We start from the raw sequence: 27,441 nt of genomic DNA on the forward strand, positions 1-27,441 counted from the left end.
AACCTGATGGAAAAGCCTCAGCCAAGGGTTGTGTATTATCAGAAAAAAAAATTTCCTTAGGGTTTATTTACTTAAATTCTGCTTTTCATTCCGAGGTTTCCAACAAACAATTTTATTCTTAGTTTAGGGGGAAGAAAAAATAAGAGTTTGTTACCAAATAAAAATAGTATTCTGTGATGGTTTTTTTTTTTAGCAGCTGCAAATATTGCATTTAATTTATTGCCTAATTAGCTGAGAACAAAATTCTTCTGTACTTTTTTTGGCCTGGTCAACACAGAATAATTTTGAGAGTAATTTAATATATATTTGTACACCATTCAGGGTTAGATTTGTATCTTAATTTATTCCTCAAACATGACTTTGATGATGTAATTTTTTTTTAAAAAACACACTTTTTTATGCATAATTTTAATGCAAAAAGTGGATTTTTTTTTTCCTTTCCTGGTTTCTTATTTTTAACCCAGTGGCACAAATTATTTTTGCTTTCCTTAAAAAACAAAACCAAAAATGTTGTTCCAAAGTTGGTGTCAGGAAGAATTAAGGGCTCCAAGTGGAATTTATTCCACCTTTTTCTGGGAGGAGAAATCACCACCTTGAGCAGCCTTTGGATGTTCTGTCAAAGGGGGACCTTGTTCTGCTGGAGCCTTTCCAGGCTCAGTTTTGGGGCTGAGCTTGGCTGGGGGTTTGCTGATCCTGAGCCTAAACTGTGTTGGGGGTTTGCTGATCCTGAGCCTAAACTGTGTTGGGGGTTTGCTGATCCTGAGCCTAAACTGTGTTGGGGGTTTGCTGATCCTGAGCCTAAACTGTGTTGGGGGTTTGCTGATCCTGAGCCTAAACTGTATTGGGGGTTTGCTGATCCTGAGCCTAAACTGTATTGGGGGTTTGCTGATCCTGAGCCTAAACCTTATTGGGGGTTTGCTGATCCTGAGCCTAAACCTTATTGGGGGTTTGCTGATCCTGAGCCTAAACCTTATTGGGGGTTTGCTGATCCTGAGCCTAAACCTTATTGGGGGTTTGCTGATCCTGAGCCTAAACTGTGTTGGGGGTTTGCTGATCCTGAGCCTAAATCTTATTGGGGGTTTGCTGATCCTGAGCCTGAACTTTATTGGGGGTTTGCTGATCCTGAGCCTAAACCTTATTGGGGGTTTGCTGATCCTGAGCCTAAACCTTATTGGGGGTTTGCTGATCCTGAGCCTAAACTGTGTTGGGGGTTTGCTGATCCTGAGCCTAAACCTTATTGGGCGTTTGCTGATCCTGAGCCTAAACCTTATTGGGGGTTTGCTGATCCTGAGCCTGAACCTTATTGGGGGTTTGCTGATCCTGAGCCTGAACTTTATTGGGGGTTTATTGATACTGAGCCTAAACCTGCTGATCCTGAGCCTAAACTTTATTGGGGGTTTGCTGATCCTGAGCCTGAACTTTATTGGGGGTTTATTGATACTGAGCCTAAACTTTATTGGGGGTTTATTGATACTGAGCCTAAACCTGCTGATCCTGAGCCTAAACTTTATTGGGGGTTTGCTGATCCTGAGCCTAAACTTTATTGGGGGTTTGCTGATCCTGAGCCTAAACTTTATTGGGGGTTTATTCATACTGAGCCTAAAATTTACTGTGAGTTTACTGATTCTGAGACTAAAAGTTCTTGTGGATTTGCTGATCCTGAGTGTAAACATTATTTTATGTTTACTGATACTGAGCCTAAACTTTATTGTGGGTTTACTGATACTGAGCCTAAACTTACTGATACTGAGCCTGAAATTTCTTGTGGGTTTGCTGATCCTGAGCCTAAACTTTATTGGGGGTTTATTGATACTGAGGCTAAAATTTCTTGTGGGTTTGGTGATCCTGAGCCTAAACGTTATTATGGATTTTCTGATACTGAGCCTAAACTTTATTGTGGATATGCTGATCCTGAGCCTGAACTTTCTTGTGGATTTGCTGATCCTGAGCCTAAACTTTATTCTGAATTTCCTGATCCTGAGCCTAAACTTCATTGTGGGTTTATTGATACTGAGCCTGAACTTTATTTTGGGTTTACTGATCCTGAGCCTGAACTTCTTTGTGGGTTTGGTGATACTGAGCCTAAAATTTATTGTGAATTTGCTGATACTGAGCCTAAGCTCATCCTGAGCATAAACTTCATTGTCTGTTTGCTACTACTGAGCCTAAACTTACTGATACTGAGCCTAAAATTTCTTGTGGATTTGCTGATCCTGAGCCTAAACTTTCTTGTGGATTTGCTTTGGGAATGTGCATGGAAAAGTGTGATTTGAAAGAAACTCTGCAGTTTTATGGGAAATAATTGGCCTTAAGGTGAAGGAGGGCAGGGTTGGATGGGATATTGGGAAAGAATTCCTGGCTGGGAGGGTGGGCAGGGACTGGGACAGAATTTCCAGGGAATCTGTGGCTGCCCCATCCCTGGGAGTGTCCCAGGCCAGGTTGGACAGGGCTTGGAGCAGCCTGGGCTGGTGGGAGGTGTCCCTGCCCATGGCAGGGGTGGCACTGGGTGATGCTGCTGGAGAGGCCAGAGTAGGCCCCAGGGTGGGCAGAGGATGGAGCAGCTCTGCTGGGAGGAAAGGCTGGCACAGCTGGGATTGGCCAGCCTGGAGAAGAGAAGCTTTGGGGGGAGCTCAGTGTGGCCTTCCAGGAGCTGAAGGAGCCACAGGAAAGATGGAGAGAGACCATTTTCAAGGGCTGGAGGGACAGGACAAGGGGAATGACCTTAAGCTGCCAGAGGGCAGGGCTGGATGGGATATTGGGAAGGAATTGCTGGCTGGGAGGGTGGGCAGGCCCTGGCACAGGTTGGGCAGAGCAGCTGTGGCTGCCCCATCCCTGGGAGTGTCCCAGGCCAGGCTGGACAGGGCTTGGAGCAGCCTGGGCTGGTGGGAGGTGTCCCTGCCCATGGTTGGAACTGGATGATCTTTAAGGCACTTTCCAACCCCCAATCCATTTTGTGACTCTGATTTGCCATAATTTGAATTCTGAATTGTTAAGTGAAGTTTATATTTCCAAGAGGCTTTTTAGTTTCTGCTTATTATGTTTTATGGCAGATGTTGCAGAGCATCACAATAACAAGCCTGGAGAAGAGAAGCTCCAGGGAGACCTGAGAGCCCCTTCCAGTGCCCAAAGGGGCTCCAGGAGAGCTGGAGAGGGACTGGGGACAAGGGGGATGGAGGGAGAGAACAAGGGGAATGGCCTCAAAGTGCCAGAGGGCAGGGCTGGATGGGATATTGGGAAGGAATTCCTGGCAGGCCCTGGCACAGGTTGGGCAGAGCAGCTGTAGCTGCCCCATCCCTGGGAGTGTCCCAGGCCAGGTTGGACAGGGCTTGGAGCAGCCTGGGCTGGTGGGAGGTGTCCCTGCCCATGGCAGGGGTGGAATGAGATGATCTTCAATGTCCCTTCCAACCCAAACCATTCTGTGATTTTGTTATTCCATAAAATTATTTTTGGCTTCACTTCGGGTCTCCCACCCCAAACTGATGAACAGCAATTTCAGAATTTCTTTGCCCCACCCTGAAACAAATGTAGTTATATTATTTAGTGCATTATATATTACATATTAATATTATATTTACAAATATGAGACAGATGGGTGGGTAATAAAGATTTTCTGGGAGTGGTGGGTGGGTAATAGAGATTTGATGGGACTGGAGCTGCAGATCTGTCAGTGCCTGGAGAATTCTTGGGTTCCACAATCCTTCAGAGCTTGTCCCTGCAGCTCTCAGGTCTGGGCAATGGGCAGGGCAAGCAGTGGGCAGGAATTTGGGGGGTTTTCCTCCCCTGGGGTGGCTCCCTGGACACCCCTGGGCTGGTCCCAGAAGGTTCCTGAGTCACCATCTCTCCCTGCAGTGACCACCAGAGGTTGCTGCAGAATAGGAAGAGGAAAGGTTTGGAATTCCAGTTTAACAAATCACACAGTTCAGGTTCTGCCCTGATTTTCTTCCTTTCCAGTGGAACTGAAGCAGAAGTTAACCCTGTTTATTGTATGATTTTATTTCTTTATAAAGTGATGTATTTCTGTAATTACAGACACCACAACGGCCATGTCTGGAACTGTGTGAAAGGAAATCAGTCACAGAGTGAGAATTAATTTGTTAAAAATATGAACCCCTGTTGTCTTAGGAGTTGTGAAAAATCCCTGTTCTTGATTACAGGTTCCTCCTGTTTATATTTTTGATCAGCTCAATGAACATGTGGACACTGGGGGGGAAAATCAGCTTGATAATTAGACACACATAACGATTCTTAAATGGTTCAACATGTTTTAGAAGCAGGAGAATTAAATCAAGGAGTAAACCTGAAAATCTATGGGGGGAAAATCACTGGAAGGGATAAACTCCAAAGGATAAATGGTTGGAATTGTGTGGAAATGTCACATCACACATAAAAAGATGCTGTTTTGTTCTTCTGGGACAAAATGCACCAGAATTTCTCAGCCAACCTCAAGCACTTCCATTGTTTAAAATGTAACCATCCTTTAAGCACCTTTATTTTGTAAATTAATTTCTGTAAGACTCTCAACACGTCCTCGTGTGAGTTAAAACTCTGTTCTTGCATCCAGGATTTGCTGAGGGAATTTCTGTGTTTAAAAAGCAACAGGGAAATGCATTTTCTGTTGAAGTTTTTTCCCCTGCCAGAAATGAAAGCTGTAATTTTCTCCATGTCAGTCACAGCCAATAAGTTGCTGGGTGTATGTAAAACAAGCAGGATGATGATAATAAGAATTCAGTCTGGCAGAGCTCTGAGGGAAGGGACAAGAGCAGGGCAAGTCAAAGAAATGCTCCCCAAACCTTTAATTATCATCAGTCATCATTTATGCAGAGAACTGGGGGGAAGAAAATATTCAAAGTGTGTTTTATTTAGGGAATTAAAGTTCAGAGAGAGCCTTAGAAAACTCAGAAATGAGAAGTAATTTCTCTCTAACTACAATTCAGCCATTGGGCTGCTCTGAGATTATCCTGGTGCTTGGAAGAGATGGAATTTGGGAGGAGAGTCTTCCTTTCTCTGTGCCCTCCTGTGCTGCTGGTGCTGCCACCCTGTCCCTCTGGTGCCACTCAGCACACACAGAGTGTCCCACAGGCAGCAGTGCCCCCCTGGAAATGGTTCCTGAGGGGGGAAAATCCATGGAAAGGTGTCAGGAACAGGAGTTTTGGTCCTTCCTCAGGTGGGATTTGGGGAATTGGAGTAATTATTTGGGTGGGTAACTGTTCCTGGGAAGTTTACTCTCACTTTGTGAGAGCAACGAGGCTGGAGAAGGGACTGGAGCACAAGTGCTGTGGGGAGAGGCTGAGGGAGCTGGGGGTGTTGAGCCTGGAGAAGAGGAGGCTCAGAGGTGACCTCAGCACTGTCTGGAACTGCCTGAAGGGAATTTGATATGAAATGTGGAGGTTAAGAGCTGAGACTTCCTGTAGCTTCAATTTTTTTAAGAGTTGTCCTGGGCTCAAAGTCATCCTTCATGTGATGAAAGAAACCAAAAGTTGTGGTTTCAGCTCTGCTGAAAATATGTCACTAGTGATTCTTTCTAAAAGGAAGACACCTGAGTGTTCAACAGAGAAGTTCTAACCAAACCCAGGCTCCTCCTTCCCATTGTGGAATCACAGCATCATAGAATGGATTGGGTTGGAAGAGACCTCAGAGATCATCAAGTCCAACCCTTGGTCCAACTCCAGTCCCTTTACCAGATCATGGCACTCAGTGCCACGGCCAAGCTCAGCTGAAAAACCTCCAGGGATGGGGAATCCACCCCCTCTCTGGGCAGCCCATTCCAATCCCTGAGCACTCTCTCTGCAAAGAATTTCTTTCTGCTCTCCAACTTCAATTTGCCCTGGCAGAGCTTGAGCCCATCGTGCCCCCTTGTCCTATTGCTGAGTGCCTGGGAGAAGAGACCAACCCCCACCTGGCCAGAACTTCCCTTCAGGCAGTTCCAGACAGTGCTGAGGTCACCTCTGAGCCTCCTCTTCTCCAGGCTAAACACCCCCAGCTCCCTCAGCCTCTCCCCACAGCACTTGTGCTCCAGTCCCTTCTCCAGCCTCGTTGCTCTTCTCTGGCCCGCTCCAGCCCCTCAATCTCTTGCCTCAACTGAGGGGCCCAGAACTGAACACAACACTCAAGGTGTGGCCTCCCCAAGGCAGAGTCCAGGGGAAGGGTCACTGCCCTGGGCCTGCTGGCCACGCTAGTTTGGATCCAGGCCAGGATCCCCTTGGCCTTCTTGGCCACCTGGGCACACTGGTGGCTCCTGTTGAGCTTCCTGTCCCTCAGTCCCCCCAGGTCCCTCTGCCTGGCTGCTCTCCAGCCACTCTGTGCCCAGCCTGGAGCGCTGCAGGGGGTTGGGGTGGCCAAAGGGCAGGACCTGCACTTGGCCTTGTTGAACTCCATCCCATTGCAATCAGCCCCATCTCTCCAGTCTCTCCAGATCCCTCTGCAGAGCCCTCCTGCCTTCCAGCAGGTTGACACTCCCTCCCAGCTTGGTGTCATCAGCAAATTTGCTGATGATGGATTCAATCCCCTCATCTAAACCATCAATAAAGATGTTACACAGGATGGACTAAAGGGTTCCTTCCAACAGTCTCAGCTTGTTGGAAAACCTGCATAATAAAGATGAATGTGTGCCCTCCATGGTCTGGGGAAACCACTACAAAACCTGTGACAGGGGGAAATTAATCTTAATTAATCTGCAAACCAGAAATGAAGGTTAATTAATCTGCAAACCAGCATGGTCTCGAGTTTTGGAGCACAATAAATCCAGGCCAGGCTGGACTAGAATAAGCAACACAACTCCATCTTTGAAGCTGGAATTGAGTTGATATTCCTGTTTTGATGTTGAAGATTATTGCTGGAATAAAAATGTACTTGGAAAAGTGTCTTCACATGGATTTCTTCCTTTGCTTCCCTCCCCTCCAGGAGATCCACCTGGCATTTCTGAAGTGGCTGGAGGGCAATGTAGATGCTGAAGGATTGAGAGCATCCAGCAAAGTGTCCCTGAAGTTTGTCCCAAGCTGTGACCCCAAAGTGGAGGTGACCCCATCACTCATGCCGGTGCTCACGGACATGGGAACGTTCTCCTCGGAGCATTTCAGCCTGGAGATGTATCAGAAGAACCTCCAGACCAAGAAGCTGGGCAAGATCCTGCTCTTCAGTGAGGTCACCACCACGACAATGAACCTCCTGGATGGGTAAGTGTGCCGGTTTAAAGGGAAACGGGCAGGAGAAATGAACCCACACAAACAAGATTATAAATCAGAGTTACAATTTAATAACAATATCACAATAAATGCAATGGCACAAAGAGAAATTGGGTGTAACCCCCAAACCCAGCAGTGTAACCCACCCCCTGGGGCACAAACACAGGGGGGTTTGGTGGCCCCTGTGCTGAGCCCCACATGGTTCCCCCGAGGCCAAAGGGAAAGGAAGGGACAAACCTGTTGGTGCAGATGATGGCACAGTCTGGTGGAGAGTGGGGGGCTCCTCCTGGCCAGGGTCTGCTCCTCCTCTGGATCCCATGAGTGGTCCCAGAGGTCACAAAGCCCAAGATGGTCTCCCCTCAGGTTTGGGTGGGAGCCCCCAGTGCCTCCCCCAGGGCAGGGAGTTCCACACTGGGGGATCTGACTCTGGCAGTCAGGGGGGATTTTGGAATCGTTGCTGGCCCATGGGCAGAGCTGAGCCCTCAGGTGGGTGTGGAGGTGCCAAGGAGTCCCTGCAGGGCAGTTCTCCCAGCTCCTCTGCCAGGCTTCTTTCCCAGCCAGCTCCCAGCCTGAGGGCTCAGCTGTGCCCTGGGCAGCTGCTGCCAATGGGCCATTGGGAACAGTTGGTGGGCAATGAATGGAGGGTGGAGAATGCACAGCTTTGGTCACACCCACACAGGGTTAAACTGGTCCCACCTGCTCAACTGGGACAGTAAGACAGAGATCCAGACCATCCTTTGTGGTCAGGAATTCACAGTGAGGGTAAAACACTGTTCAGGATGGAAATAGGTCTCTGTGTTCATAAAATCTTGGTTTGTGATGCATAAAATGCTCAACCATAAAAGGTGGAGATTCCATGAAACCTGAGTGTGCCAACTTTTGGGTTAGGGATGGAGTTTAATCTTTATTCCTCTTGCAAAGCATGAAGAAAGTCTGAGGTGACAAATATACCTGAAAATTAAATCTGGAGATTAAATGAATTTTCTGGTACAAGTTAATTTCTAGTATAAGTTAATTTCAAGTTCTTTTCTACTCCCAGTCCTTTTCTGCTCCACTCCCAGTCCTTTTCTACTCCACTCCCAGTCCTTTTCTACTCCACTCCCAGTCCTTTTCTACTCCACTCCCAGTCCTTTTCTACTCCACTCCCAGTTCTTTTCTTAGCTAATTACCTGACAAAAGTAATACCAGGCAGGTTTTGTCCTTAATTTGAACACTGCTGGTTTCTCTCATTTATTTTTTTTTTCTGAATATTTCACTCCAGTGCCCTTCAGTGGTTTGTTTGGGTTTTTAAACCATGGCTTAGGGTTATGGAAGAAGTTCTTTCATCATCACACAGATGACCCTTGTGCAGGAGTTGTGGGATCCCTTTGAGAAGGTTGTTCTGGAGGGTTTAAAGGGGATTAAGTGATATGAAAATCACAGGTACTAAATCTCAGCTTGGGCTCTGGGTACAAAGGCTGCTCTGTTGGGTTTCATGGAAGTCTGATGGAAAAAGTTGTTTTTTGGGGAAGTTGTTGCTCCTCAGCACAGATTATTCCATGCTTGTTTCTCCCTGGAACTTTTCTTGGCACTCACTTTGGAGTGTCAGTTTGTCTTGCAGAAATTGCAGATGAATTTTAGTGTTTTTTTCACCAAACCTCAGGGGTTTTGTTTGGTTTTTTTTTTCCTTTAAGAACATCATCAGTGAAATCATCTTGGTTGTTATTTTAGCTGATGAGTTAACCAGCAATAATGGCTTTAGTTCTGAGAGCCTGAATTGAGGCTGATATGTCAGAATTTGGCTTTTTGTAAGGAATAAAAGTGTTTTCTCACGTGCACACAAATCTGGGAAGAAAAGTGCATTAGAACAGTATTTAATTAAATGACTTTGTAGGCTTGCAGTTGGATTTACAAATGATGGTTTGTGCTAAAATGCTCCAATTTAAAGGCACACATTAAAAAAATGTTGGTGGCTCGTTTTCCAGTCCCCTTTCCCCAAATCCTGCAGCTCTTTTGGAGAGGCACAGACGGGGTGGTTTGATAAGAGACCACAGAAAAAGTCATTTTATGGAAGCATTTGTAGAATTTACTTCTTAGTTATTAATAATCTCAGCGTGTTCGACCCACTGGATTGACAGAAGGGCCGGGAAGAAACTGGCAAAGTGATATTTGAATATATTTTAATATTTTAATTGAATGGATTAAGACATTCCCTCTCTGCCAGTCCCTTTTGATGGTGGTTTTCAGCAACATCATTCCCCGTGAAGTGTCTAATTCAGAGTTTTCTGAATTGATTTAAATACCACAACCTCAGCAGAGTCATGTCTGAGCAATTAATGTGTGATTAATTAGCAAGAGAAGCGGTCTTGGGTTTTCACAGACTGCAGGGCCTTTACTCTCATATGTTCCAAGGTTGATTTTTGGTATTAATTAATCCAAATATTATGAAGATGTAGCTCTTCAGATTCTCCCCACCATGATGAGGTTTGAATAGTTGGTTTTCAGGTAAGTTGTAAACTGGGATTCCTTGCTCTTATCATTTTATATTGAGAAGATGGTCCTAGGCAGATTAGAATTTGAATTAAAATTATTAATTTATTAATAATGTTATTACTAATAATAAGTCGTTATAATAAAATTAATATTAATTAAATTATTAGTTTGGCATTAATAAAATTATTATTAATTAAATTATTAATTTATTAATAACAAGTTATTACTAATAATAAGTTTTTATTAATAAAATTATTATGAATTAAAATTTTAGTTAATAATAACATTATTATTAATGAAATTATTAATTTATTAATAAGTTATTACTAATAATTCGTTATTAATAAAATTATTATTAATTACGTTATTAGTTTGTTAATAATAAAATTATTATTAATGAAATTATTAATTTATTAACAATAAGTTATTACTAATAATATGTTGTTATAATAAAATTATTATTAATTAAATTATTAGTTTGTTAATAATAAAATTATTAATAATGAAATTATTAATTAACAATAAGTTATTACTGATAATAAGTTGTTATAAATAAAATTATTATTAATTAAATTATTAGTTAATAATAAAATTATTAATGAAATTATTAATTTATTAACAATAAGTTATTACTAATAATAAGTTGTTATAATAAAATTATCATTAATTAAATTATTAGTTTGTTAATAATAAAATTATTAATGAAATTATTAACTTATTAACAAGTTATTACTAATAATTAGTTGTTATTAATAAAATTATTATTAATTAAATTATTAGCTTGTTAATAATAACATTATTATTAACGAAATTATTTATTAATAATAAGTTATTACTAATAATAAGTTGTTATTAATAAAATTAATTAAATTATTAGCGTGTTAATAATAAAGTTATTAATGGAATTATTAATTTATTAATAATACGTTTTCACTGATAATAAATATTTATTAATAAAATTTTTATTAATTAAATTATTAGTTTGTTAATAGTAGAATTATGAATAATAACATAATTGATTTATTAATAAGTTATTACTAATAATAAGTTGTTATTAATAAAATTATTATTAAAGTATTAGTTTGATAATAGAATTATTAATAATATCATTATTGATTTATTAATAATTTATTTTAGAGTCAATGTTTTAAGGAGTTGAAGTATTTCTTTTAGGTGTTAATGGTTGATGTTACTGTAAATACTTCATTGTCATGGATAATGGAATAATATAATAATATAAGGACATAATAATGTAATAATACAACAATGTAATAATACAACAATATAATAAAAAACAATTTAATAATATAACAATATAACAATATAATAATATAGTCCCTGGGATGTGCAATTGAGGAAAGAACCTGAGACTTCCCCGGTGATGACACTTCATAAATCACTACAAATGAATGCAGAGACTTAGGAGATAATTTTTATTAAGAGAAACATTGTCAGGTTTTTCAGATGCTTCCCAAGGAATCCCCCCCCTGAATTTTTGAGGATGTGACACTTGAGTCTGGTCCCATTTCTGAATGAAAGGAAAACAAGTCTCAGGGAAATGGATTTTTCTTTGCTTGAATAAAAAATAATTACCTGCTGATGCTTCCAGAAAAAAATTGCAATTGTGTGATCCTGTATCAGAGTCTCTGAAATTGTACCAAGTTTTGGTGGTTAAAAATATGACCCAGACACCTCAAGAGTTTGATGAATGTGATTTGTCAGAAATGGAGTAACAGATGATGAAAAAATTCAGCTTTTGGCTGTTGTGACTTCAGATATTTCCCTCCCTGATGAACTTTTATCCCCCAAACCTTCTTACCCCCCAAAAGTGAAGCAGCAAAAAGGGAACTGGAACTAATTTTCTGGCTGAGCAAGTTCAGGGTGGAGGAACAGCCGGAGCCTCAGAGGGGTCTTTGTGTGGTTCCCACCCGGGCTGGGAACGTGCCAGGGCAGGGCCAGGCACAGCAACAGGTGGCAACCATTAGACCTGTCAGAAAGTTTGAAAAATCGATCCTGGAGGCCCAGGGAGGAGATTGAACTTGACACTGTTGTCCTGAAGGTTGGGAGGGAAGGGAAGGTTGTGGTGCTGGAGAGTTTTGGGATGCCTCGGTGGTTCCGTATCCCTGCCAGCTGGGATGGGCATGGGCTGTGCCATCACCCTGCCCTGGTGTGTCCTGAGGTGCCACCAGGGTGGGGCGTCACCTGTGGGCATCCAAAACTCAGTGGCATTGGCCCAGTTGGCAATTAGAAATTGATTTATAAATGTAGTGAGGATTTAATTATTCAATATTTGTTGTTATGGTTAAAGGTTTATTTGAATAGTTGGTGTGTCCTGAGGTGCCACCAGGGTGGGGCTTCACCCACCTCACCTGTGGCCATCTCAAACTCAATGGCATTGGCCCAGTTGGCAATTAAAAATTGGTTTAAGTGTTGTGAGTTTTTAAATATTCAATATTTGTTGTTATGGTTAAAGGTTTTATTTGAATCATCGTTGTGCCGTGAGGTGCCACCACGGTGGGGCTTCACCTGTGGGCATCCAAAACTCAGTGGCATTGGCCTAGTTGGCAATTAGAAATCAAATTAAATGTTGTGAGATTTTCACTGATCAGTATTTGTTGTTATGGTTAAAAGGTTTATTTGAATAGTTGATGTGCCCTGAGGTGCCACCAGGGTGGGACTTCACCCACCTCACCTGTGGGCATCTCAAACTCAATGGCATTGGCCCAGTTGGCAATTGAAAATTGATTTATAAATGTCGTGAGGATTTAAATAATCAATATTTGTTGTTATGGTTAAAGGTTTATTTGAATCATTGGTGTGCCCTGAGGTGCCACCAGGGTGGGGCGTCACCTCTGGGCATCCAAAACTCAGTGGCATTGGCCCAGTTGGCAATTAGAAATCAAATTAAATGTTGTGAGATTTTAAATGATCAATATTTGTTGTTATGGTTAAAGGTTTATTTGAATCATTGGTGTGCCCTGAGGTGCCACCAGGGTGGGACTTCACCCACCTCACCTGTGGCCATCTAAAACTCAATGGCATTGGCCTAGTTGGCAATTAAAAATCAAATTAAATGCTGTGAGGTTTTAAATGATCAGTATTTGTTGTTGTGGTTTCATGTTAATTATTCATTTTGATTAATTGGTGTGTCCTGACGTGCCAGCAGAGTTGGGAATTCACCTGTGGGCATCTAAAACTCGGTGGCATTGGCCCAGGGAGCAATTAAAAATCAAATTAAATGTTGTGAGGTTTTCACTGATCAGTATTTGTTGTTATGGTTAAAAGCTTTATTTAAATAGTTGGTGTGCCCTGAGGTGCCACCAGGGTGGAGCTTCACCTCTGGACATCCAAAACTCAGTGGCATTGGCCCAGTTGGCAATTAAAAATTGATTTATAAATGTCGTGAGGATTTAAATATTCAATATTTGTTGTTATGGTTAAAGGTTTATTTGAATAATTGGTGTGCCCTGAGGTGCCACCACGGTGGGACTTCACCTGTGGGCATCTCAAACTCAATGGCATTGGCCCAGTTGGCAATTAAAAATTGATTTATAAATGTCGTGAGGATTTAAATAATCAATATTTGTTGTTATGGTTAAAGGTTTATTTGAATAGTTGGTGTGTCCTGAGGTGCCACCAGGTTGGGACTTCACCCACCTCACCTGTGGACATCTCAAACTCGATGGCATTGGCCCAGTTGGCAATTAAAAATTGGTTTAAGTGTTGTGAGTTTTTAAATAATCAATATTTGTTGTTATGGTTAAAGGTTTATTTGAATAGTTGGTGTGCCCTGAGGTGCCACCAGGGTGGGGCTTCACCTCTGGACATCCAACACTCAGTGGCATTGGCCCAGTTGGCAATTAAAAATTGATTTATAAATGTAGTGAGGATTTAAATATTCAATATTTGTTGTTATGGTTAAAGGTTTATTTAAATAGTTGGTGTGTCCTGAGGTGCCACCAGGTTGGGACTTCACCCACCTCACCTGTGGGCATCTCAAACTCAATGGCACTGGCCCAATTGGCAATTAAAAATTGGTTTAAGTGTTGTGAGTTTTTAAATATTCAATATTTGTTGTTATGGTTAAAGGTTTATTTGAATAGTTGGTGTGCCCTGAGGTGCCACCACGGTGGGACTTCACCCACCTCACCTCTGGGCATCTCAAACTCAGTGGCACTGGCCCAGTTGGCAGTTAAAAATCAAATGAAATGTTGTGAGGTTTTAAATGATCAGTATCTGTTGTTATGGTTTCATGTTAATTATTCATTTTGAATAATTGGTGTGTCCTGAGGTGCCACCAGAGTGGGACTTCACCCACCTCACCTGTGGGCATCCAAAACTGCATTACATTGGCCCAGTTGGCAAGTAAAAGTTGATTTAAGTGTCATGAAGTTTTAAACAATCACTATTTGTTGTTACATTTTCATGTTAATTTTTCTTTTTGAATAATTGGTGGCTTTTTTTTTCTTTTCAATTTCTGTTTCTTACACTAAAATTTCAAGTGCTAACCCAAGATTAGAACCATGGGGTTGTTTTTTTTTTTTCTCTAAAAACCTGGAAGTTGCAGAAATATTTTCTCCACGGCTATTCATCCTAACACCCCTTGCACAGGTTGATTTTTTTTCCCTTTCTGTGTCCCCTCAGAGCATCCCTGGGCTTGCAGATTTTAGGATGAAACCATTATTTTCATCTGGCAGAGTCACATCATGCTTACATTGTACAGCCCTTGAGATTAATAAAGAATTATTTCTATTTCCAACATTTCTCTTCGTTGGCTGGAATGGTTTCACCAGCATTTCATGAAAAAAAAAATAAATTAATTAAATATAAATTTTATTCAATATCTTATATCCTGTTCCAATATTTTAGTTGGCAGAAAATCTGATTTCTGTGTGATTAAACCAACCTGTGATACGTTCTGGATGAAATGCCATTGTGGATCCTTTTCCTCCCCCAATATTTAAGAAGCACAAAGTGCTGTTGTTGGGAAGAGTTTGACACAAAAAAAAAGGGTGAATTTTAGTGGAAGTGAAATGTGGAATGAGGTTTCTTTCATAATTACTGAATGGGATATTTAAATAAACTGTCAGCTTAGCATAAACAATTTCCAAAACAGTTAAAATCTTTCCAAAAGAAAATCCTTCATGTCATTGGTGCCATTTTACTTTTTTTTAGGCTCATGTTGTTGCATTTGGAAAAATTAAACTGCAGCTCTAATTTTTGGAAGGGCATTAAGACTCCTTTTATTTTAAAACTCTTGTTTTAGTTGTAGTGAAATTGGGATTCTGCAAATGCAGGTCTGGGTGAAGGAAAAATGGTGAATAACTGAAGGAGGTTGGGATGGCACAGCAGGGACAAACAAGCTGAGATTGCCAAACTCTGTTGTGTCCTGGGGGAGTTTTAATTTGCTTTTCAAACCTTTGGGATTTATTGTATTATTATTTTTAATATTTAATTTTTATTATATTATTATTCTGTGCAAACACTGGGCTGTGTCCAGTCCTTCTGTGAGCCTCGCTGAGCTCCTTTATTGCTGTTTAAACCATATTTCTGTAAAAAGAGATTAAAATAATTCATGGGTGAGGGTGGGCAGGCCCTGGCACAGGTTGGGCAGAGCAGCTGTGGCTGCCCCATCCCTGGGAGTGTCCCAGGCCAGGTTGGACAGGGCTTGGAGCAGCCTGGGCTGGTGGGAGGTGTCCCTGCCCATGGCTGGAACTGGATGATCTTTAAGGTCCTTTCCAACCCAAACCATTCTGTGACTCTGTGATTTGCCATAATTTGAATCCTGAATTGTTAAGTGAAGTTTTGATTTCCAAGAGGCTTTTTAGTTTCTGCTTATTATGCTTTATGGGAGATGTTGCAGAGCATCACAATAACAAGCCTGGAGAGGAGAAGCTCCAGGGAGACCTGAGAGCCCCTTCCAGTGCCCAAAGGGGCTCCAGGAGAGCTGGAGAGGGACTGGGGACAAGGGATGGAGGGGCAGGACAAGGGGAATGGCTTCAGACTGACAGAGAGTGGGGTTAGGTGGGATAGTGGGAAGGAATTGCTGTCTGGGAGGGTGGGCAGGCCCTGGCACAGGTTGGGCAGAGCAGCTGTGGCTGCCCCATCCCTGGGAGTGTCCCAGGCCAGGCTGGACAGGGCTTGGAGCACCCTAGGCTGGTTTAAAGGGAAACCAGCAGGAGAAATGAACCCAACACAAAAGAGATTATAAGTCAGAGTTACAATTTAATAACAATATTACAATCAATGCAATGACACAAAGAGAAATTGGGTTTAACCCCCAAACCCAGCAGTGTAACCCACCCCCTGGGGCACAAACACAGGGGGGTTTGGTGGCCCCTGTGCTGAGCCCCACGTGGTTCCACTGAGTCCAAAGGGAAAGGAAGGGACAAACCTGTTGGTGCAGATGATGGCACAGTCTGGTGGAGAGTGGGGGGCTCCTCCTGGCCAGGTTCTGATCCTCCTCTGGATCCAATGAGTGGTCCCAAAAGTCCCCAAACCCCAAGATTCTCTCCCCTCTGATTGACCTTGAGATCAGCTCAGTTGGTTAAAACTTGTTTGTAACAATGCCAAGGTCATGGGTTCAATCCCCTGTGTGGGCCATTGACTGAAGAGTTGGACTCGATGATCCTTGTGGGTCCTTCCAACTCAGAATGGTCTGGGATTCTGTGTGATTTCTCTGGATCAGGTGGGAGCCCCCAGTGCCTCCCCCAGGGCAGGGAGTTCCACACTGGGGGATCTGACTCTGGCAGTCAGGGGGGATTTTGGAATCGTTGCTGGCCCATGGGCAGAGCTGAGCCCTCAGGTGGGTGTGGAGGTGCCAAGGAGTCCCTGCAGGGCAGTTCTCCCAGCTCCTCTGCCAGGCTTCTTTCCCAGCCAGCTCCCAGCCTGAGGGCTCAGCTGTGCCCTGGGCAGCTGCTGCCAATGGGCCCTTGGGAACAGTTGGTGGGCAATGAATGGAGGGTGGAGAATGCCCAGCTTTGGTCACACCCACACAGGGATAAACTGGTCCCACCTGCTCAACTGGGACACTTGGGCTGGTTGAAGATGTCTCTGCCCATGGCAGGGGGTGGAAAATGACCTTTAATGTCCCTCCCAACCCTACCCACTCCATGAGTTGGTGATAATCTCTCTATTTTAGCATGGTGAGACTATCCAAGGACATGGATAGTTGCTGAAAGTGAATGTTTTATCCCAAATTTAACCCTCTGTTTACATTCACCCCCTACACCCTTTGCCCTCAAGAATTCTGGTGAAGCATCTGAAGAATCCCATGGTGTGCAGGAAGGATCTCCCTTGAAGGAAAGGTGCCTTTCTCTCAGGGAATAGGGAGCAGATGTTTAAAATCCAAGTGCTGATCAGTGACATTGGTCACTGTACATATTTTGTCCTTACTCTCTTCTGCAGCCACAGAACCCCAAATATTTCATCTGTTTGGCTGATGGGCACAGAGAGCTCTCTCAATAGTTCATATTAAAGCCTTTAAAAGCTCAGATCCCTTGATTTTTTTGTTGAACTGTAGGATGGGAAGGAATGCTCTGCATGATGAAGGTTTAATCCAAATTTAGGTACTAATGGCAATAAATTTGCCCTTAAATCTTGATATAAGATCATCTCCCTTCATTCTTCACATCAATAGGGTTGCTAATTTTTAGACTTTTTTTTTGTCTTTAATTTATAGGCTGGAAATGCTTTTTGTCTTCAAGAGAAGAAAGTTAATGCATTGAATACCTACTTAGGTGCTTTTCCTCCTTAAGTTTTTTTTTATATTTGGGATTTTGTGCTTTCCTTTGGCTCTAAAGATCAGCTCAAAATGGGATTTTTTTGCCTTTCTTTGGCTCCAAAGATCAGCTCAAAATGGGATTTTTTTTGCCTTTCTTTGACTCCAAAGATCAACTCAAAATGAGGATTTTTGCCTTTCTTTGGCTCCAAAAATCAGCTCAAAATGAGGTTTTTTGCCTTTCTTTGACTCCAAAGATCAACTCAAAATGAGGATTTTTGCCTTTCTTTGGCTCCAAAAATCAGCTCAAAATGAGGTTTTTTGCCTTTCTTTGACTCCAAAGATCAACTCAAAATGAGGATTTTTGCCTTTCTTTGGCTCCAAAAATCAGCTCAAAATGAGGTTTTTTGCCTTTCTTTGACTCCAAAGATCATCTCAAAATGGGATTTTTTTTGCCTTTCTTTGACTCCAAAGATCATCTCAAAATGGGATTTTTTTGCCTTTCTTTGGCTCCAAAGATCAGCTCAAAATGGGATTTTTTTTGCCTTTCTTTGACTCCAAAGATCAACTCAAAATGGGAATTTTTTGCCTTTCTTTGGCTCCAAAGATCAACTCAAAATGGGAATTTTTTGCCTTTCTTTGGCTCCAAAAATCAGCTCAAAATGAGGTTTTTTGCTTTTCTTTGACTCCAAAGATCATCTCAAAATGGGATTTTTTTGCCTTCCTTTGGCTCCAAAAATCAGCTCAAAATGAGGTTTTTTTGCCTTCCTTTGTCTCCAAAGATCAGCCCAAAATAACAGGATGAGTTTGTTCCCTTGTTTTCTTGCCCACCTTTCAAAACAGCCTTTTTGTCTTAAAGGGAAAAAATTGAGTGCTGAAGTTACAAACCCTCGTGGTTTTCTGGAACAAGGGGATTAATTTGGAGTCTGGAATGTATGTGAGAGAATAAAATATGGCATAATATATATAATATCTTGTTCTATGTAATACTAATTACAGCCTATTAGGTGCGTGTTATTGCTGTTGGTTTGCTGAGTCTGTGGCTGTCAATTCTGCCTTTGAATTTTAACTTTTATTTAATAAAAAGAAACATTGCCTGAAGCTTAAACTTGTCAGAAGAACTTGGGGATTAATATTTACACCTCCTTGACAAAGATATCCTTGTGTTCATCAAATAAGCAGCTTTTTGCCACCAACATGAGCTCAGGTTGGAAAAAAAACCCTTAAATAAAGCCATGTGCTCAGAGTAATATGTTAAAAACCTCCAAGACTGGCATAAATTAGTGTAGGACATGACCCATGACTTAAAAACAGAGAAAAACTGGGTATGTTAATAATCACAGAGTCATGGAATGGTTTGGGTTGGGAGGGACCTCAGAGTCCACTCAGTGCCACCCCCTGCCATGGGCAGGGACACCTCCCACCAGCCCAGGGTGCTCCAAGCCCTGTCCAGCCTGGCCTGGGACACTTCCAGGGATAGGGCAGCCACAGCTTCTCTGGGAATTCTATCCCAGCCCCTCCCCATCCTCAAAGGGGGAGAAGTTCCTTCTAAAATCTAATCTAACTCTGCCTCCTTCAGCTTAAGGCCATTCCCCTTGTCCTGTCCATCCATCCCTTGTCCCCAGTCCCTCTCCAGCTCTCCTGGAACCCCTCTGGGCACTGCAAGGGGCTCTCAGGTCTCCCTGGATCGTTCTCCTCTCCAGGTGAGCCCCCCCAGCTCTCCCAGCCTGTCCCACAGCAGAGGGGCTGAAGCCACTTCGTGGTCTCCTCTGGATTCACCCCAACAGGTCAACTACAATGGGAATCCCAGAATCATCAAGGTTGGCAGAGACCTTCAGGACCATCACCAGCAGCACCCCAATTCATGTCCCAAGGGCCACATCCAGACCCCTCTGGGACACTCACAGTGACTCCGCCACCTCCCTGGGACACTCATTCCAAGGTCTGAAAGTAGCTGTGGCTGCCCCATCCCTGGGAGTGTCCCAGGCCAGGTTGGACAGGGCTTGGAGCAGCCTGGGCTGGTGGGAGGTGTCCCTGCCATGGCAGGGGTGGCACTGAATGAGTTTTAAGGTCCTTTCCAACCCAAACCACTCCATGATTCTACCATTTCATGATTTCCCACCCTTTGGGGGCTGCCCTGCCCTGCTGGGAGGCAAACCTGGCCACAAGCAGAAGCACAAACTCTGTGAGACAACATGTAAGGGTCAGTCTAAGGGATGAAATCTTGAAATTCTTCATCATTTGAACAAGAAGTTCAAGTGAAGGAGCTCCCATGAATTCATTCCTTGTAGGCTGAAGTTCTTTTAGCATTTCAATTCCTTTTGAGGGATTTGTGAGTAAATGATCCCTATGTGTGGAAAGGCACCTCCCCCTGAGCTCAGCCAGGGAATCCCAGAATCCCAGACTGTTCTGAGCTGGAAGGACCCACAAGGATCATCGAGCCCAACTCTTAAGTCAATGGCCCACAGAGGGGATTGAACCCATGACCTTGGCATTATTCTGGAGGCCTTCATCGGCCTAGATGGGATATTGGGAAGGAATTGTGGCTGGGAGGGTGGGCAGGCCCTGGCACAGGGTGGGCAGAGCAGCTGTGGCTGCCCCATCCCTGGGAGTGTCCCAGGCCAGGCTGGACAGGGCTTGGAGCAGCCTGGGCTGGTGGGAGGTGTCCCTGCCCATGGCAGGGGTGACACTGGGTGGGCTTTGAGGTCCTTCCAACCTAAACCATTCCATAATTCTGTGAAAGGTCTGAACACTGAGCTCCAACTCAGTGTGGTCACCCAAACTCTGAAGGACTCCCTGGAGATTCCAGTGTCTCTTTGTGAGTGCAAAGGGAGAGGAGCAGAATGTGATTTGTTGGAAACTCCAAGCTGGAGCTTGGCTTCCAATTTCCATTTTGCTCATCTCCATCTCTTTGCCCTTGTTACTTAAGAGGAAGGAAGAGAAATTGTATTTCCAACAATAAGATAAGTAGGGGCTAAGAAACCTAAAGGTGCCTGGGGATGTTTGGACAGCACCTGCTCTGGTGTTCTTAGGAATAAATACACTGATTTTTCCTGTTCTTAGGAATAAATACACTGATTTTTCCTGTTCTAAGGAATAAATACACTGATTTTTCCTGTTCTTAATAAATACACTGATTTTTCCTGTTCTTAATAAATACACTGATTTTTCCTGTTCTTAGGAACAAATAAACCGATTTTTCCTGTTCTTAATAAATACACTGATTTTTCCTGTTCTTAGGAATAAATACACTGATTTTTCCTGTTCTTAGGAACAAATACACTGATTTTCCTGTTCTTAATAAATACACTGACTTTTCCTGTTCTTAGGAATAAATACACTGACTTTTCCTGTTCTTAGGAATAAATACACTGATTTTTCCTGTTCTTGGGAAGAAATACACTGATTTTTCTTGTTCTTAGCAACAAATACACTGATTTTTCCTGTTCTTAATAAAAACACTGATTTTTCCTGTTCTTAATAAATACACTGATTTTTCCTGTTCTTAGGAATAAATACACTGACTTTTCCTGTTCTTAATAAATACACTGATTTTTCCTGTTCTTAGGAACAAATACACTGATTTTTCCTGTTCTTATAAATAAATACACTGATTTTTCCTGTTCTTAGGAATAAATACACTGATTTTTCCTGTTCTTAATAAATACACTGATTTTTCCTGTTCTTAGGAACAAATACACTGATTTTTCCTGTTCTTAATAAATACACTGATTTTTCCTGTTCTTAGGAACAAATACACCGATTTGTCCTGTTCTTAATAAATACACTGATTTTTCCTGTTCTTAGGAATAAATACACTGATTTTTCCTGTTCTTAGCAACAAATACACTGATTTTTCCTGTTCTTAGGAATAAATACACTGATTTTTCCTGTTCTTAGGAACAAATACACTGATTTTTCCTGTTCTTAGGAACAAATACACTGATTTTTCCTGTTCTTAATAAATACACTGATTTTTCCTGTTCTTAGGAACAAATACACTGATTTTTCCTGTTCTTAGCAACAAATACACTGATTTTTCCTGTTCTTAATAAATACACTGATTTTTCCTGTTCTTAGGAATAAATACCCTGATTTTTCCTGTTCTTAATAAATACACTGATTTTTCCTGTTCTTAGGAATAAATACACCGATTTTTCCTGTTCTTAGGAATAAATACCCTGATTTCTCCTGTGCTTAGGAATAAATACACTGATTTTTCCTGTGCTTAGGAATAAATACACTGATTTTTCCTGTTCTTAGGAATAAATACACTGATTTTTCCTGTACTTGATAAATACACTGATTTTTCCAGTTCTTAGGAACAAATACACTGATTTTTCCTGTTCTTAGGAACAAATACACTGATTTTCTGTCTGATTTTATGCTGCCAGTCAGAAGATAGTGATTTAATTTCAGGATCATTCCCTGGGATTCTTTCCAGAGCCAAACCCTTTGGAAGCTTTCTAATTTCAGCAGCAAACCAAGAAAATCCCACTGAATCTGAATCCTTGACCCGAGTCCCATTGGCCTGATTTATTTTCCCTTCTAGTCCCAGCTGAAATATTTGAGGAATATGTTTGTATTCAAACGAGGGTTTGCATTTATCACACCTCATATCCCTGAGCCTGAAGTGTCCTGTAAAAAAAACCAAGTGAGGTTCTTTTGTCAGCCCCAAAAGTGCCATAAAAATCCTGTGCCTCTTGTTGCTCCCCAAGGAATTCCTTGGCTTTGCTCTTGTTGCTTAACTCTTAAATATGGATGGATTTCCAAAGGGTTTTTTGTGAACTTGGACTGACACTGGTTTTACTCCTGATAGGATGTCATATGAAAAAAAAACAACCCAAATTAAAAGTGTTTTAAAGGATTCTTTGCACACTCAAAGCTTTTATGGGGGTCGGATACAGCTGGGATGGGTTTGGTTTGTGTTCATGTGGATCCTCAAAGGTTGAGGAGGGATAATGGAGAGAAAAGAAGAGGGGAAAAAAGTTGGAGGATGGAGGCTGAGACCTGGGAAAGAGAAAATAAAAATATGGTGAAACAAATCTTCAGTTAGTAAGTGCTCTAAGCCTGAGGTAAAATAAGTGGGATGGAAGGAAATTGTGTATTAATTTGGGGAAAACCCACATCTTGTCAGAGCTTTTATCAGACCAATGAATGAAGCCCCAAACAGCCTTTGTTCAAATGGCAAATTGTCTCAGAAAGAAAATTTATTTAGTGTTTGGGTTTGAAGTTATAAAGGCTGGTAAGGCTGTGGTGGTTCCATCTCTGATTTTTCTGCTTTGGTTGGAAATCAGGGAGTGTGAGGAAAGGGTGGCACTAAATAATAACTCAATTTGGTGACACTGAATAATGACTTTGCTCATGGTCACACCTGAACCTGCAGATGATGTTGGGCTGCTCTGCTTGTCCCTTTGGAGGCACCCAATTAATATTTCCTACAATCCTGAGGATTTTTGAATACTTAATCTGAATAAATTGAGACATCCAATTAATATTTCCTACAATCCTGAGGATTTTTGAATACTTAATCTGAATAAATTGAGACATCCAATTAATATTTCCTACAATCCTGAGGATTTTTGAATACTTAATCTGAATAAATTGAGGCATCCAATTAATATTTCTTACAATTCTAAGGATTTTTGAATACTTAATTTGAATCCCACAATTGAAACATCCAATTAATATTTCCTACATTTTTGAATACCTAATCTGAATCAATTGGGGCACCCTCTTAATATTTCCTACAATCCTAAAGATTTTTTAATACCTAATCTGAATCCCACAATTGAAACATCCAATTAATATTTCCTGCAATCCTGAAGATTTTTGAACACCTAATCTGAGTCCTATAATTGAGGCATCCAATTAATATTTCCTACAGTTCTAAGGGTTTTTTACTACCAAATCTGAATCAACTGAGACATCCAATTAATATTTCCTACAGTCCTGAGGATTTTTGAATGCCTGATCTGAACCAATTGAGGCATCCAATTAATATTTCTTACAATCCTAAGGATTTTTGAACACCTAAATTGAATCCCACAACTGAGGCATCCAATTAATATTTCCTACAGTCCTGAAGATTTTTGGACACCTAATCTGAATCAATTGAGGCATCCAATTAATATTTCCTACAGCCCTAAGAGTTTTTGAATACCCAATCTGAATGTCAGCACTAAAGGAAGTGACAATAGAAAAGCTTCTGAGTTCAGGTGATCTTTAAGTCCCTTCCAGCCCAAACCCCTCCACGACTCGGTGATTTCCTGGCCAGGGATGATGTGTGTGGTTTGTCTGGATTCTGGCAGCAGGTGTGGCAGAGGAGGCAGGTGAGGCAGGTGCTGGTGCCACCCGCGCTGGTGCCACAGCAGCTCCTGCTGGGTTTGGTGGCACGTCCAAGTCAGTGCTGGGCAGTAATTTGAATTTATGGCTCAGATTTTCCACCACGGTTTCTCCACCTGTTCGACCAAAGGGAGGAGGGAAATAAAGGCCCTTTTTTTGCCGAGGTTTTGGGAAAAGCCAGCTGGGATTTTTGCCCCCAGGATGGGATGTTGTGGGTCTTTCCCTGCATCCTGTGGCCATGAAACCTTCTGGGGGAGCAAGAGGAGGGATTTTGTTGCTTAAAAACCAGCCGTAGATGAGATTATAATCACAGCACCATATTTTATTTTATATATATAATATACATTATATTTTTATATATATATATATGTTATTTATGTATATTATATATATAGTATATATTATATATAATATATAATTCTATTAAATGTATTTTTGTATTATAATATGTTATAATATAAAATTATTGTGATCTATATATTGTATATTTTTATATATTTTATATATTATATATAATTATATATTTCATATTTTATATATTATGGTTTATCAATATAAATTATATATTATGTATTTTAATATGTAATATTAAAATATATAAAATATATAGAAATATATAATACATAATATAAATATAATAGATAAATATATGATATAATATATATTTATAATATATTAATATAGAAATATAGAAATATATATAATATGTATAATACATATTTATATATAATATATACTTATATATAATATATACTTATGCTTTGTTATATATTTAATAATTTATATAATATATAACATATATAATATCTATTATATATCATATATAACATATATCTATAATTAATATAGTATTTATTATAGATTTAATTATTTACTTATATTTTATATATTTTAATATATAATATATATTTTAATATATTGTATATATTGTTTTTATTTTTTATATATTATACATGCTATATATTATAGCTATAAGTATATTATATATAATATATATAATATTTTATATATGTGTGTATAGACATTTTTATATATAAAATATTTTATATGTTATATATATGAGATATATATGATACATGTGTTATTATAGAATCGCCCCAATTGTCCCAGAGATATGAGAGTGGTGGAAAGCCAGAGGGACATCCCTTTGCCTTGGAATGTGATGGTCAGGAAGCATCTTGGAGTTGTATTTGTGGTGATGCTGCAGGTGTGGAACAGGAATTCTGTAATTCCTTAAGGAAATCAAGAGTTAATGTGGATATGAAGGGAATAACTCCAGGAGAGGGTGAAAAATGGGGTGAGTTTCCCTTGGTAGGGCACAGTCTGTGGGTTGAGGATTTCAACCTCCTGATTCCTGATCTGCAGTGCAGGAATTTGGGTTTCAGCATTAAGTGGCTGCACACAGATCGTGGCATTGTGGGGAGAAATGGGATATTTGTGTTGGGAGCAGAAGGAAAGCCTTGGAAGCTCAGCCAGGAATACAAATCACACCCTTTGACCCTCTCCCCTGCTAATTGGAGTGGCTTTTCTGCTAAGAGGGTTTAATTTAATTGCACACCACGTCAACTGTCTCTGCAGTCCCTCTCCCTGTGCATGTGGGAGCAAAGGGAGATTTCCTGGGATATCCTGGGTGTGCCTTTGGTCATTCCAAGTGTCTTTTTAAAAGGTAGGACATGGGTGGGTCTGGTTTCATCAGCTTTAAAACTTTGGGCAGAAATTATCTCCTAAATTCATTCTTGGACAAGGCAACACTGTGGATGTTCTCCAGAGGTCAGGGGTGTTCCATTGGGAAGTGGTGCCTGAAATGTCCCCACACCTTGTCATAAAATGTTGTGCTGGTTTAAAGGGAAACTGGCAGCAGAAACGAACCCAACACAAAAGGGATTGTAAGTCAGAGTTACAATTTTATAACAATATTACAATCAATGCAATGGCACAAAGAGAAATTGGGTTTAACCCCCAAACCCAGCAGTGTAACCCACCCCCTGGGGCACAAACACAGGGGGGTTTGGTGGCCCCTGTGCTGAGCCCCACGTGGTTCCTCCGAGGCCAAAGGGAAAGGAAGGGACAAACCTGTTGGTGCAGATGATGGCACAGTCTGGTGGAGAGTGGTGGGTTCCTCCTGTCCAGGGTCTGCTTCTCCTCTGGATCCAATGAGTGGTTCCCCAAGTCCCCAAACCCCAAGATTGTCTCCCCTCAGGTTTGGGTAGGAGCCCCCAGTGTCTCCCCCAGGGCAGGGAGTTCCACACTGGGGGATCTGACTCTGGCAGTCAGGAAGGATTTTGGAATTGTTGCTGGCCCATGCTGCCTTAAAATGGCACAAATAACACAAATCAGTGGCATTTTCATCCCATGGCTCAGGAAGCTCAACAGGAGCCACCAGTGTGCCCAGGTGGCCAAGAAGGCCAAGGGGATCCTGGCCTGGATCCAAACTAGCGTGGCCAGCAGGCCCAGGGCAGTGACCCTTCCCCTGGACTCTGCCTTGGGGAGGCCACACCTTGAGTGTTGTGTTCAGTTCTGGGCCCCTCAGTTGAGGCAAGAGATTGAGGGGCTGGAGCGGGGCCAGAGAAGAGCAACGAGGCTGGAGAAGGGACTGGATGTGGCACTGAGTGTCCTCTGAAACACCTCCAGGAACAGAAAATCCACCATGTCTTGATCCAGCCTTACTGTGATCACCAGACCAGGGCACTGAGTGCCCTGGGCTGGTGATCACAGTGGGGTTGGATCAAGGGTTGATGATCTCCGAGGTCTCTTCCAACCCAACTGAAAAGAGAAGAGCAACGAGGCTGGAGAAGGGACTGGAGCACAAGTGCTGTGGGGAGAGGCTGAGGGAGCTGGGGGTGTTTAGCCTGGAGAAGAGGAGGCTCAGAGGTGACCTCAGCACTGTCTGGAACTGCCTGAAGGGAAGTTCTGGCCAGGTGGGGGTTGGTCTCTTCTCCCAGGCACTCAGCAATAGGACAAGGGGGCACGATGGGCTCAAGCTCTGCCAGGGGAAATTGAAGTTGGAGATCAGAAAGAAATTCTTTGCAGAGAGAGTGCTCAGGGATTGGAATGGGCTGCCCAGAGAGGGGGTGGATTCCCCATCCCTGGAGGTTTTTCAGCTGAACTTGGCCGTGGCACTGAGTGCCATGATCTGGTAAAGGGACTGGAGTTGGACCAAGGGTTGGACTTGATGATCTCAGAGGTCTTTTCCAACCCAATCCATTCTATGATTCTGTGAAATCTGGTGGCTCTGAGGGTGACAGCGCTGGAGAACTTCACAGTTTAAAAATTCAGTCATTTTGGTGCAGAAATTTGAAACAGAGCACCCCCCATGTTATGCCTTTATTGACAACCATCTATTTTAAAATGTGTTGATTTAATTCATATTAAATATCTGATGCAAATGGTGCCTTGCTGAGAGGAGAGAAGATGATCCCACAGAGGTCCCTGGGCTTGGATTCTCTTTCAATTTGGTAAATCCCACTTAGGAATTCACTTTCCAAACTGCAGGAGAGAATAGTGGGGCAAAGAAACCCAAAATATGGAAGATTTTAACTTCAGGAAGCAGCAATGCTGTACAGACACCACTTGTTCAAACAAGAGGTTACATAAATATTTGAGTTTTTACAGATCTCTCGCAGGCTTTCTTAGAACTTCAACATTTAATTCTCCCAGTTTGTGTGCAGGCTCTTGTTTCAGGAGCAGTTCTGTGTGGAAATGGCAGAGCTGTGCATGTTCTGC

At 41.8% G+C, this 27,441-nt stretch overlaps 2 protein-coding genes across 3 annotated transcripts in view; both read left to right on the forward strand.

The window, feature by feature from the left end:
* VPS26C (VPS26 endosomal protein sorting factor C) overlaps positions 1-27,441 on the forward strand; it is a 541,728-nt gene that overhangs the window by 159,731 nt on the left and 354,556 nt on the right. The window lies entirely within an intron of this gene.
* HLCS (holocarboxylase synthetase) overlaps positions 1-27,441 on the forward strand; it is a 110,241-nt gene that overhangs the window by 25,611 nt on the left and 57,189 nt on the right. For both annotated transcript variants that reach the window (XM_071567002.1, XM_071567013.1), the window contains one exon: positions 6,901-7,172. In XM_071567002.1, coding sequence (XP_071423103.1) covers positions 6,901-7,172 — 272 coding nt within the window. The remainder of the gene's footprint in view (positions 1-6,900; positions 7,173-27,441) is intronic.

Source organism: Pithys albifrons, chromosome 1 (genome assembly GCF_047495875.1).
Source record: "Pithys albifrons albifrons isolate INPA30051 chromosome 1, PitAlb_v1, whole genome shotgun sequence".
Classification (NCBI taxonomy): domain Eukaryota; kingdom Metazoa; phylum Chordata; class Aves; order Passeriformes; family Thamnophilidae; genus Pithys; species Pithys albifrons.